This window comes from Dendropsophus ebraccatus, chromosome 4 (assembly GCF_027789765.1).
Source record: "Dendropsophus ebraccatus isolate aDenEbr1 chromosome 4, aDenEbr1.pat, whole genome shotgun sequence".
Classification (NCBI taxonomy): Eukaryota; Metazoa; Chordata; class Amphibia; order Anura; family Hylidae; genus Dendropsophus; species Dendropsophus ebraccatus.
Window position 1 is genome coordinate 138,636,111 of NC_091457.1, and position 14,302 is coordinate 138,650,412.

The window sequence follows — 14,302 nt, forward strand, 5'->3', positions numbered from 1 at the left end:
AGATAGAGAGATTTTTTTTTCAACTGGTGTCAGAAAATTATATATTTTTTAAATTTACTTCTACTTAAAAATCTATTCTTTCCAGTCTGACACAGTGCTCTCTGCTACCACCTCTGTCCATGTCAGGAACTGTGCAAAGCAGGAGAGATTTTCTATGGGGATTTGCTACTGCTTAGGACAGTTCCTGTCACGGGCAAAGGTGGCAGCAGAGAGCACTGTGTCAGACTGGAAAGAATACACTTCCTGCAGGACATACAGCAGCTGATAAGTACAGAAGGACTTAGGATCCTTACAAATCAATATAACTTTCCGATACCAGTTGGTGTAATAATTTATCGCCAGCGTGTGTGTACCTGATCTGAGAAATCCAACCATCTAGACTGATGTACCACGTTATGTGAAGAGTGTCAAGTAAAATCTATCTGGATTATACTGGTCTGTAGCAGTCATTAATTAAAGGGAGAGTGAAGGTCACATTACAGACCAATAAGTCTGACCTGAACCACAAATGTCAGAAAGGCAATAAAAAAGTAATCCTCATTATATCTCCATTTCTGCATGCTCTAGGAAGTCACAACTTCACCGAAGAACACTGGTAACTGCAGGCAATATGCCTGGATGTGTTGTCACTATCACTGCTGACATACTGCGCTTAGATGTGGGGCATGACTACTCTCTACTTTGCCATTATCAATCACTAGGGACTTAATGAAGACACAAGGATTGATTTTAATGTCAGTTTTAATTGCAAAGTATCAATTATTTCTTTTCCCAATCATGGAAGTTATTTTGGCTACAGGCCACAGATCCCCCAAAGAGTCTGTCCTGAAGCTGAGGAATTAACACAACATATTTACTGACGATCCTCTTCTACACGAGCAGGATAAAAAAGTTTTCCCATGTTTACCCACATTTGGCCACTAGGTGGCACTACACAGCATGCTATCAGCAAGCTGTTCAAATTCAAGCGCTATGCCAGGAAACCTAAAGATACAATAAACCTGACGTATACTGTGAATAATAATAGATGCTATTGTTCTCTGTCAGCAGCAGTGAATTATAGCATTCCGGAATCTATTAACAGTTCACTTTTAAAAAAAATGGAAATATTTCAGAACTTGAGTTTTTTTTTTTAAACATAGATTAAATGAATACGGCTTAAGCAAAATGAAAATTATGTTTAGACTTGCTTATTTTATACAAGATCAGATAGATAGATAGATAGATAGATAGGATAGATCTTATTTATATACTAGAAGACAATGATCAGTGGTTTTCTCTATGGTGGTAAGCAAGTGCCTTTGTTTCCTTTGTCCTGCTAATAGAAGACTGCTGTGTGCATCCAGCTTAACATGCAAGAAATCCTAAGAAACCTGCTAGGTCTCAGCAGTGAAAAGCTCACCTCGGGGAAACAACTGTCAGGAGCAGCAGGAGCATTGCAATGAGTCAGATACTTATCCCAGTCAAGGGCCTCTTCTGAATAACCTGAAGGAGAAGAATGACAAAGTGAGACACGTTACCTAGATTCACCAGATGTACTGCAGAGGGAGGCAGCGTAAGAATGCTACATGCAGCACAATGGGGATTTATAGTGTTTTCAGTGGAGAAGGCCATTACAGTGCTCCTTCAAGTTACGGTAATAATCGGTTGCAGGGCGACCATTGTGAGTTGGAAATATTGTAACCTGAGGCTATTGCTACTTCAGGGATCACTGTTTGTTACTGAATCTCGATAAAAGCAAAGGAACATTTATACTAGACAAATGCCTACAACTTATAGAACCATGTTTTTTTGTGGTCCTTTAAAGGGGTATTCTGTTCAAACATAACTTTTCATATGTTGCTGCCTTTGGTGAGGCTAACAATTGATTCCATACTTGTCATTTTCTATTCAGTCTCCTTCCCCCATTTCTGAGCTGCTGCTTACTGCTGGAGACACAAAAAAATGTGTGTGAGCCTTTCCCTTAGTCTCCCCTCTCCTGATATGGCTGATGTAAACATGTTCCTGGTAGGCTGTATCTGCAAATTTGAAGCTTCTTTGTAATGCTGGGAGGGTTATTTTGAGGTCAAGTTGCTGATGTACTCACTGTGATTAATTCTCCCAGCATTACAAAGTTACTACAAAGTTGCAGATAGGGACTTGTTTAGCTGCTGAGAAGGGAGGGGGAGACAGAGAGAAAAGATCGCACACAGTTTTTTGTGTCTTCAGCAGAAAGCAGCAGCTCAGAACTGGGGGAAAGAGACTGAATACATAATAAGTATGGAATTCATTGTTAGTCTCACCATATGAAAAGTTACATTTGAGTGGAATACCCCTTAAATACTACAGATCCTTCTTAATTCCAGTCTTAAAGGGTCACTTCATACGTTTTGATTGATGGAAGCTGCTGACAGGTCAGCCCTCAAGGATACCAGTTAAAAAAAAGGGGGTAAAAAGGACATAGCAAAGCACTTCTGCCCCACCGAGACCCTGCATCACCATGACATGTCAATTTTTTTTTTTTTCTTACAAATGAAAGGTATTCTGTATTACAAAACGGAGTGTTATTCCACTTTATGTGTACAAACCAGGAGGAGGCCGGACAGTCAGGCCCTTCTTCTGGCTCCAACGTGCAGGGAGAATCTGTGGGCTATTCCTATGGCAAACCATGGTGTGATGATTCCTTGAGTCCTCAGGCCTTAGATCATCAAATTCAACCAGAAAATACTGGTCATTAAAGACCTGGGGGAGAGAAAGGACTTCCCTTAGTTCTTGTATAGTCCAAGTCTAACATGTTATATATAGAAAAAAGTCTTTAGACGGCACTACTGTGTCTATCGGTGGTGCACGTAGTAGAAAAAAAGTTCCAGCAGTACTGTAAAAGTTCAATCTTGGCACTCACCATAAATACTTCATATTTTATTGTAGAAAATTTCATATTCATCATAAGTACAACAGGACGTTTCGGCGTTAGCGTTTATGGTGTCGAGATTGAACTTTAACATGTTATATATGGCTTGGGGGTGGTGCAAAAAAAAAAAAAAATAATAATACTCACCTACCCCAATACCCTGATCCCATGCAACTGAAGCTCTCATGCTTCCAGTCCCTGCTTCTTTCTGGTTCCAGTAACACCTCGGCCCTGCAAGAACTGCCCACTCAGTCCTACGGGCATGACGCATCACAAGAACCAAGAAAGAGTGGAGGCAAGCAGGGACGAGGAGCAGGGGAGACTTGAGTATCACTTATTTTTATACATACCACCTACCATATATTAAACAAATGTATTTATGAACAACCCCTTTAAAAGGGCACGGACAGATTTCTTTTTCATATGGTTTGTTCTAAGGAGATTCACACAAGAAGAACCCTGAGTCTGCTACTGGCCGTATAAGTATGGAGGAAGGACATGGCCCCAGGCAGAGAATCTGACAGGGTAAGATACAAGCGCTCAATTTCTATGGCCATATCTAGTCTTTAGCCTGGATAGTGATCCTTACTGGTGTGTTCACAATCACAAACTATATGACAGGGCCATTAAATGTCATCAGTACAAGCGGTAATGGTCTTTAAAGGGGTAATCCCATCTGGGCCTATCCCCTATCCATAGAATAGAGGGTAAAAAGTTGAGCGCTGGGGTCTGACCACAATAAATGAACACATGTATTACCTCAGTCACCGTTGCAGGAACGATGCATGTTGGATCTTTGGGGTTTAACGCCTCCATTTTCATGCCAGGTTTGAATGTATGACTGGGAATCTGCATCTGTTCCTGGAAGACACATCAATGGTGGAAATGTCAGATCTTTCAGAAGAGAAGGAATGTTTGAGCAAGTGTGCATTAGAGTAACCCTTAAAATGTAAATGTTCTGGCTTTTTCTTAGGGACACAGATGTATTAGTGACACATACAAATTGTGTGATACCTGGAAAGAAGCTAGCCCCCCTATGCCTAGATCTGCCTATTGGGTTAAAATTTAACTTTTATTGGTATATACTAAAATATACAGACAAACAATGTGGATTAAAAGGCTGACCAACATCTAAATATCTATGGAAAAGATGTAGTTCAAGCTGCTTGCTCATTTTGAATTCCAATGTTATATTTCAATCCCAAAGGTCATGTACTTCCCCCGTCGGGGTTACAATCAATTCGATTTACTTAAAGGAAGTGTTAACCTCAAGACACCCAAACCTGTATAGGGATAAAATAGAACAATATCTAGGGAAAGAAGAGATGTTTTGGCTGGCTAGCTGCCTTGCCCATGGAGCGATTTTAGCGACACGCTCCTCTACATTCCCACCTAGGTAGTTCAATCTTGTCTAACCTAGTATTAAAAAGATCACTGTTTTTAATCTAACATGCTTCGTCAATTTAAACTTGACTTTATCAAAGATGTTGGCAACATCTGCCTGGAAAACATGGACACTGCTCGAGGATTGCTCATCTCTAGAAGCCATCCTAAATGGGGACACCAGAACCAACAAGCTGGATGCATAGTACCCACCCTCTCATATGGTGTTCTACAGGCAGAAATAGGGCACGAAGCTGGACCTAGGGGTGATCTAACATACTTATTCTTGGGTAACTGTGTCTGATCGGCAATCATACTGGCACAATCATACTGGATGACAACTATGCCGGACTGATTGACATATGGGAATCTGTCCTAAGAGGGTCAGTTCAGTGTTTCCAACTAAGTAGAATTGTCTAGATCAATTCCAGATAAGAACGACTTCATACACTACAAAACTATCCCCTGCGGACCGCTGGTACCAACCTGAAAGAACTCAGATGGCACAAAGTTCTCTGTATCTTCTAAGCACTTTGTCAGTATTTCTTTCCATTTCTCCTCTGTGTTCAGATGAAGAATTTCTACAATAAAAAAAAATAAATAAATACAATAATAGAAATATATATATATATATTTGCCAATGATGAGGACTTCTAGGACACTGACAGCAAACATTAGGTAGTACCTTTGGGGGGCTTTAGTTCATAGCCATTTTGACTAGCCCACCCTATTCCGTGCAGGTTTGGGTTAAGGTAGAAGCAGTGCATGCTGGGCCACTCAGGGGCTCCTTCATACTGCAGCTGAAGTCGCCCACCAATGTTGTCTAGCACTTGGACCGGCCAAGCAGCCAATGAGTCTTGTGAGTGTTGGAGCTCTAGTCTGGAACCGGGCCCAAATAGATCCAAGGGGTCTTTCCCTCTGTGTGGCTGTGTGGAAATAAAAAAAATATGATATAATTAATATGTATGTATGTATGTATGTATGTATGTATGTATGTATATAATCTATATATCTATCTATCACTGGAAAAAGCCAAACTCATAAAAGGCAGACTTGCTATTCTAACATATAACTAAACCATACTGCATATACCAGATGCCATTATCCTAAAAACTCCAATTTACATCTATTTAAAAATCTCAAGTCTTCCAGTACTTATCAGCTGCTGTATGTCCTGCGGAAAGTGGTGGATTCCTTCCAATCTGACACAGTGCTCTCTACTGCCACCTCTGTCCATGTCAGGAACTGTCCAGAGCAGTAGTAAATCCCCATATAAAACAGTTCCTGTCATAAACAGAGGTGGCAGCAGAGAGCACTGTGTCAGACTGGAAAGAATCCACCACTTCCTGCAGGACATCCAGCAGCTGATATGTATTGAAAAACTGTGTTGTTATTGGTTAAATTAAATGTATGTAAAGGGTGTACTTACGCCCTCTAGCAGATGATTAGGTGCACTGCAAGACCCTTTTAATGTCTCTGCAAGAAATTCTTCCCAGTTCTGCAATTTCTCTTTTAGAACTAAAAAGGCGGGGAAAAAAACAGTGATTCAGAACAGCACGATAAGGGAAATCAAACATATACTCCTCTTCCCCGTATACACCCAGCTGTTTGGATTCTTTTGTTGAGTTATAGCTGATGATGTAATCTAACCTGTGCCGATAAGCATTTCAGGAAATACTAGATCTAGAGCGTATTCTTCCCTATCTCCTCACACATTAGAGAGACACGTCAGAAGATAGCACTACTGGAGGGGGTGGGGGTGTAACAGCCATGGTTCTAGTATGGAGGCGGTGACAAAAGTCAATGTGAAGCCTGACGGCATGGCCCGGAGATGCAGTTATTTCTAAGCTTAGAGCAAAAGGGATACGTCATCCACCATTTAAAGATGTTCTTGAGACAGTACTTGTCTGTAGATCTAAATCCTTACTGGATGTATTTATACATCTTCTTTATTTATTAACACTCTGCTGTTTATAGTAGTTTCTCTTCCACCCCTGCAGAGACTGGAAGGTGGCAAAATGGGCCAAGGAGACCCACAGGAAGAGGAGATGCCAGCCTTTTGGCTTAGTGCTCTTGATATACAAAGCTGTAGTGTGTATTTCTATAGTTCTCTCCATTATGTGCATGAGCTCAGTAGTCCTCATTATTCATGAGAAAGAAAAAAAAACAAAACTTTGCTGATTGGCAGCTATCTATCCATGCTGTGTATAGGCAGTAAGTTGCCAATCAGCAGCTGGAGGGCAGGGGAAGGGTGCAACAAGAATCATACTTTCCTGCATATTAGGAGAACGGCTGAACAGAATGATGTAAGTAATACACCTATCTGTTCAGCATTTCTGTCACTAGGTTATGCTGCCCTCATGTAAGGCATCATACACCTAATGACAGATTGCCTTTAAAGTGGTTGTATAAGATTAGAATTACAAGGCTACTTTGCTCTAGTGGCATTATGGTCTATGGGCTGGGTCTTATATTTAAATAAATGGGGTACAGCTTCAATACCAGACATAGCCAACAGGCATAGGGGTGGCACCATTTTGAAACAAAGGAACTAGTGCATTTCTTTGTCTTCATAATAATAATAAAAAAAAACAATAATAATAATAATAATAATAATAATAATAATAATAATAATAATAATAATAATAATAATAACAATCATAATAATAATAACAATAACAACAATAACTATAACAATATAAAAATATAATAATGATGATAATAATGATGATGATAATAATAATAATAATAATAATAATAATAATAATAATAATAATAATAATAAAAATATCTAATAATCTGGCATGTGGGGGTTCTTAACCTTCTATCCAACATTGCTCCCTAAAGAGCCATCCTGGTCTATAAACCTAAATATTAGAATGTATTAACAACCAGTTAACCTGTTAAAAAGATACGTCTCAGTCTGGAACATAACATTTTCTCCTTGCCGGGGGCATTGTTTTGTTACAACCAGGCTTACTCTAGGGACAGCGCATTCACAGACATCAAACCTCGTGCCCATCAGTAACCGCAAGATGCACAGTATATCACATGGATTCGGGGAGAATGAGCATCCAATTTGGATGATATCTGTGTGTGCAGAACATAGGAATAAGGCTTCAGAGGTTTCCTATTACCCCAACGTATTATTATTATTATTATTATTATTGTTGTTTTGCCAGAGCGTGGGTTATCAGTAATAAACTGATGAAACCCTGAATCAATGTTTCCTGCAGCATTAAATCCTCTATCATCTTCTTTTCCCTGCTCCTTGTCCTCCTGCATTGTGGGTACTATGCTGGGAAATACACATGCTGTTGAACACAGTGGTGGCTATAACCATTTGAGACACCTCACAAAACAAAGTATATGGGTTGGAAAGCACGGAATGTTTTCTGAAGACCACAATACTTTAAAAACAAACCACAATTCTACTCCACACTGATGAGGAGCAACACTCCGAAACAGCTGTCTACGGATGGATACCTGGCTTTGGTATTTCCCTGGTAATATCCTTAGACTCGTAAACGGAGTTGGATATTGACTGAAAGGGACACAATATAGTGGTTTTGGTGGTCTCCTTACAGGAGCCACCCCTTGGCGGGATTCAATGGAGGGATATCTGGCTAGTCCAGTGCTTCAAAACTCTTTAAGTAGGCTCCACGGATGATTTACATGTATGTTTTACATCTGGACATTTATGGCCTATCAATAGAATAATTTGTGATCATGTAGTGATGAGTTTAAAAATGGATGCAGATTTAATCCCAAGCGCCGAATGTAGGATATATAGATTAAGTTATAAATGTGAATAAACGTGAATCCAGAGAAGCTTTATTCTGGGTGTGCAACACATTTTAAACCCAAACCTGCTTATTTTTCAAGCATTATATCAGCAGGCTTTATGCACGACCTTCCAACTTACTATGTACATATATTGTGGAAGTAATAAAGGTTGATTTTTTTTAATTTTTTTAAGGTTTTATCGCTCTTGTAGCTGGCATAAAAATAATAAATAAGCCAAACTATTCTGCCCAATCTCCTTTGCTTTCCAGACCTTGTTGATCAGCTTTATCTGTTTGGACTGGCGATAGTGGCGACTGCCATTTCCTGAGCGCCAGGAAGAGCTCATCAGTGGACACCATATGGATGGCAGGCAACAGGCAGGTGAGTACAACTGCCTGCCTGAGCCTATAGAAAAACATTCTGTAGCTCCCGACAACCCCATTAGAGGAGGAAAACAGATATACTTGATTATAGTGAGGGGGTATGAAAGGCCAGTCCATTTGAGATCAGGAGAGCAGGGTATAGTCTTAGGGTATAGTCACACTACCATATACACAAGGAAATTTCATGTGAAGGCCGCATGGCGGACTCCCCTTGAAGTTCCGCCTGTCCCACTGACTTAATTTTATGTCAATTTATTGGGCAGATAACGAATTGAGTTTAAGAAATACATTGAATGAGTGGGACAGGCAGACTCGGCGGACTCCGCTTGAAATTTGCTCATGTATTCCATGGCGTGAACATAGCAGGGACCAAATCTGTTAGCTATACATATCTTACTTTCTGGTGGACTAAGGGTCTTCTTGTTCTGCTGGGCCCACCCAATGGAATGGAGGTCAGAGGCCACAATATCACACCAGAAGTCGGCTGACCGGTCTTCCCCACATCCATCGTATCGCAGAAGCAGCAATTTGCCACAAGTGGTGATGATAGTTGCAACCCAGTAAGACTGAGGGTCTGTCCCAAGGGGGACCTCTAACTTCATTCCTGGAGACAAACCAGTCTGCATGGAGGTGTCCACCTGTCGGGGTACAAAATACAGGATGTGAACTGGGAGTATAGTATTATTTAGCTGTCCTGAAGGCAGACACAAGATTGTTCTAAAAAAAAAAAAAAAAGCAGCTTTTTGTGTGCAAAAACCTACTATGACTAAAAGAGGAGCCGTCACCTCTACTGGCCTGTCTGTTTTTGTAAATACATATATTCCCTATGAAATAACAATTCTGGGACATCTTTTCTTATAGCTCTATGATGTGCCGTTCCTCTGTTTTCTTGCTAAAAATCTTTTATTAACCAACTGGGTGTTACCAATTGAGGGCGTGTCTGACACTGCTGGCTCTGATTGGATAGTGTCAGAGTGAAGACACCCTCTCCGATTCGTAACACCCAGTTGGTTATTAAACAATAGGTTCTTAGTAAGAACAATGGAGGAACACCACAACAAAGAGCTATAAGTGTCACTGTCGTTTGGAAAAACTTTTGACTTGTCATAGAGACATCCAGAAATTAAGTTGCCCGACAGCTTCAAGTACTAAAGGTATGGTAAAATTTATTCAAGCATCATACACAGTCGTAACGTTTCGACCTCTATTCCATCACCTAAGATCACTCTTATGGATATATGTTTTCTATGCACTACTAGCAATTTATGTATATGATCCGGTTCACACTTTTGGTGTAACTCGAGTATGACGCTTGAGGCAGCCACCCACTGTGATTGGCTGTCCAGGCCAATGTTATATACCATAACATTATGTAATATAGGCTTAAGAAAGACCCAGAGAGGTCGAAACGTTGCCACTGTGTATGATGTTTGAATACATTTCACTGCTTCATTTCTGGATGTCACACGCTCTCTGTTGGGATTGAAGACATTCTGGCGTGCGTCCCACACCTACTAACAAAGAAGGCTATTCTCTACACATTTGTGTCTGGTGCTGTTAGATTATCTGTTTGATGGCATGTCATAGAGACATGTCAAAAGTATTTATCGGTCTGGGTCTGAATGTTCAGATCGTGAGAATGAGCCGGGAAAAGCCCGCACTGCAGCACGGTCCGCTGTCCGCAATATGTCAGTGAAAGGATCAGGCTCCATAGACTTAAATTTGGAGCCAACTGATCATGTTACACAGAGCTGGGAGAGGACAGAGCATAGAGCGCTCTTCTCCTGGCTTGTTCTCATGATCAGTATAGTTATGAACACTCAGACCCAGACCAATCAATACTTTAAGGCTGCGTTCACACTACGTATATTTCAGTCAGTATATGTATATTTCAGTCAGTATTGCAACCAAAACCAGGAGTGGATTAAAAACACAGAAAGGATCTGTTCACACAATGTTGAAATTAAGTGGATGGCCGCCATTTAATGGCAAATATTTGCTGATATTTTAGAACAATGGCTGTTATATTGAAATAATGGCCGTTATTTACTGTTATATGGCGGCCATCCACTCAATTTCACCATTGTGTGAACAGATCCTTTCTGTGTTTTTAATCCACTCCGGGTTTTGGTTGCAATACTGACTGAAATATACGTAGTGTGAACGCAGCCTTAACATGTATCTATGACAGTGACACTTTAAAATAAAGAGTCAGGATACTGATACTCTGTAAAGGGTCTGTATCTCCTATGGACAGGGGAGTCTTAATCATGTTAGAATACCAACAATACCCCTACTAAAAAAAGGGAGAAGAGTACTATACCAAATCCTTTTCATACAACACTGCTTAGTTTTTCCTCAACTTATTTGAGAGTCTCAGAGACTATACTGCAAGCTTTGTAGCCTAAAGGTGCAAGCAAAAGGGGCATCCCATTCATTCTGATAGTTGGGGGGGGGGCACCCAAATCCCCACTGAATAAATGGAGGTAGGGGGTTCTTTTTAAGGCTTCCCATATGGTAATAGGAGTAATTAGCTAAGTAATGAGTTTCTTACCTAGTGTTTCCAAACTTATGATTGTGGGGAACCAGGGGAAAAACTGGTGTACACACATCTACTTACTAGGGTTATAATGTAAATCACCACAACAAAGCATGATACATGGAAGAAGGATTGCAAACTTTGAAGTCATTCTCTGTTCTGATCTTCTGATCCAAGTCCCTTGAAGATGTTAAACCCATCTGATATTGTACTCTTTATTTCAATAACTCACATGTTTGAAGAAGCTGTGAGGAGCCGTGGTACTTCCCGTCTCTTCTAGATACTCCTCCCAGTTAAATTCTGCCTCCTCAAGACTGGAGTCGGCATCTTTGCCAAAAAAAAAAGAAAAAGAAAAAAAGAGTTGCTGACACATTGTCTCCCTTAAAAGGGAAGTAAACTAAAAATATATCCACACATTACAGCAAAGGAAATGTGGAATGTATGAGGGACAGAATATATAGTCTCCAATTCTTTTTACATTTTGTTCCTCTTCCCCTTTTAAGACCTAGAACATTTTTATTTTTCCGCTGACAGAGTTGTATGGGGCTGGTATCTGCCAGACAATTTGTAGTTTTTAGTGCCATCCTTCATTTTAAAAGAAAAAAGAAAAAAAAAAATTGACAAGATTAAAAAAAATAAAATAAATTACATTATCTAAGCGAGTTCACAAATTTACTGTAAAATAAAGGTAAACCTTTTTCTTCAGCGCTGAGAGGGCAAATTCTACACCATGATCTGTAGTATTTACCGATACCACGTTTGCATAGATGCAATTAGATTAAAGGTTTTCGCTTTTAAAAGCAATTACTTGATTACATACTTTATATAGATATAATCCAATGCAATGCATATGTATTGCACTGCTCCATCCATCCTGATGCTATCTGCAATCTACTGTTACACCCTGCTATAGGCATGCTCTGAAAGCAGATCTGTCATAGAGTCTACACAGAGTCTGCTCTATGCACAGATTGCCAATCATACTGATCAATGCTATGTAATAGCATAGCATTAGGGTCAATTTACACAGAAAGATTATCTGCCAAAGATTTGAAGCCAAAGCCAGGAATGAATTTGAAAAGAGGAGAATTTTCAGGCTTTCCTTTATGACCTAATCTCTTTTCATAGTCTGTTACTGGTTTTGGCCTCAAATCTTTGGCAGATAATCTATCAGATAATCTTTCTGTGTAAATGGACCCTTAATCAGTATAAGCAATCTGAGCATTGCATAGATAGGTCCCCTAATGCTGCGTTCACACGAGACGATAATTGGCCCGATCGTACAATTAACGATGTCGGAGTGACGTTTTTTTTTTTCACTACAATCAGCGTTTAGACGGAACGATACATCGTACGGAAAATTCGTTTTGCGATCGCTTAAGCCTATCTCACACATTGGTTAAATCGGCGAACGACTGTTTGCACGGAACGATCTGAGAATTTGTTGCGAACGACGATTTAAGAACATGTTGTAAGATCAAAATGAACGATTTCTCGTTCGTCGTTTGATCCTTCGCTGCGTTTACACGTACGATTATCGTTCGAATTTGACCGTTATCGCGCAAATTCGCACGATAATCGTTACGTGTAAACGCACCATAAGGGACTTCTATGAAATGTGTTAAAAAAAAAAAAGTTTTAAAACATATTAAAAAACCCTAATAAAAAAGCCCCAATAAACATTTATATTACCTCTTTTCCAATTATACAAATAAAAATATTAAAAAATAAATATATTGCAGCATGCACAATTGTCTAATCTATTAAAAGTTAACAATATGTTTCCTGTACAGTGAATGGCGTAAACTTAAAGAGGAACAATAAAATTTAAATTATATATTAGAAAGAAAAAAAAAAATTATAAAAAGCAAATCAAAAATGTTTTTTTTTACACCAATATGATACCAATAAACACTAAAGATCATGGTGTAGCCCATGACACCCCAACGAGCCCTGTAGGTGGGAAAATGAAAGCGTTATGGCTCTTAGAAGGCGGGGAGGAATATTGCTTCAATTTGACCTGGACATCTGTGCGTCAATGACCTTTGGCATGAAGTGGTTGAATGGTTACTTTTAACGTACACAAAAACATGGTCAACCACATTAAAAACTGATACTTTAAACTAATTGCATAGATACAGTGTGAACCCAGCCGTAAGGCCCTACTACACAGAACGGTTATCGGCCATATTCGGCAGATATCGTCCCATGTAATAGAATGCAACGATCAGTCGACATGAACAATGTCGGCTGATCGTTGCTGTTGTTTGTCTTTTAACATGTTGACAGACAAACGACTATGATAGCAGCGATCCGCTGCGTCGCCCCGCGAAATAGGAGCGGCGGCAGCAGACTGCCGTTATCCTCTATGGGCTGCCCGAACGATCACCCAGGTAACCCCCCTGCAGCTCCGTGTGCAATAGCTGCAGCAGCAAGCGGGGAACGAGGAGCAAGTCGCCCCGTGTAATAGGGGCCTTAGTTATTTGCTTATCTGCACATGTCGGCTCATTCTATCTAGTAATCCCTGCTGGACAGATCACCTAGATCCCAACTGATCAAAACTTTTGATGTTTCCCTTAAAAAAAAGCTTTTGTCATGTAAGTCACAGTGTAATTCTTATTTGAAAAGAAAGTTCCCCCAGGGGTGGCTCGCTGGGAAAATGTGCAGATATGCAAACAGATAATAAAATCCTTATATCTCAAGAATGGGGGCAGAGAAACAAAATAACATTGTTGTAATCAGAGCAACCAAGGCTTTCGGCTAGAAAAAAAACTCTTCAACAATGACAGTCAGTGAGTAAACACACACAAAAAAAATACTGTGGACAAAAGCATAAAAACACTGTAAATAACTAACTAAATCAAACATGTGAACATGGTCTGTTCTTTCAATCTCTCCAGAGTGTTGTCTGTGAATAACGCTCAGCCTAGGACATCATTGTACTCAGTATATGTGTATATAGAATAGATTTTCCTGCATGTCTGCAGTCACACCACCATTAGTTCTGAGATAGCAGTACAAATTCATCCCAACCCTCTGACATATGTATGAGGACTATTGTGCACATGAGACCACTTATGGCTGCTGTTTATGTATTTATGTAAATGTTGTATAATGTTTAATGCATAGGTCACATGACTGATGACGTCATTGTCAGAACAATCTAACAATGTTAAATAACAATGTTAAAAAAAGGAAACTCCAGCAAAAAAAAAAAAGTTTCTTTCAAATGAACTGGCGTCAGAAAGATTTGTAATTTATTTCTATTTAAAAAATCTCCAGTCTTCCAGTACTTATAAGCTGCTGTATGTCCTGCACTTT

At 39.7% G+C, this 14,302-nt stretch overlaps 1 protein-coding gene across 6 annotated transcripts in view; it reads right to left on the reverse strand.

The window, feature by feature from the left end:
• The window catches only part of SFMBT1 (Scm like with four mbt domains 1), a 70,569-nt gene that overhangs the window by 22,535 nt on the left and 33,732 nt on the right, over window positions 1-14,302 (reverse strand). For all 6 annotated transcript variants that reach the window (XM_069967166.1, XM_069967167.1, XM_069967162.1 and 3 more), the window contains 8 exons: window positions 11,214-11,308; window positions 8,840-9,080; window positions 5,703-5,791; window positions 4,959-5,199; window positions 4,760-4,854; window positions 3,650-3,751; window positions 2,568-2,721; window positions 1,403-1,485 (listed from right to left, as the gene is read on the reverse strand). In XM_069967166.1, the coding sequence (XP_069823267.1) occupies window positions 1,403-1,485; window positions 2,568-2,721; window positions 3,650-3,751; window positions 4,760-4,854; window positions 4,959-5,199; window positions 5,703-5,791; window positions 8,840-9,080; window positions 11,214-11,308 (1,100 nt within the window). The remainder of the gene's footprint in view (window positions 1-1,402; window positions 1,486-2,567; window positions 2,722-3,649; window positions 3,752-4,759; window positions 4,855-4,958; window positions 5,200-5,702; window positions 5,792-8,839; window positions 9,081-11,213; window positions 11,309-14,302) is intronic.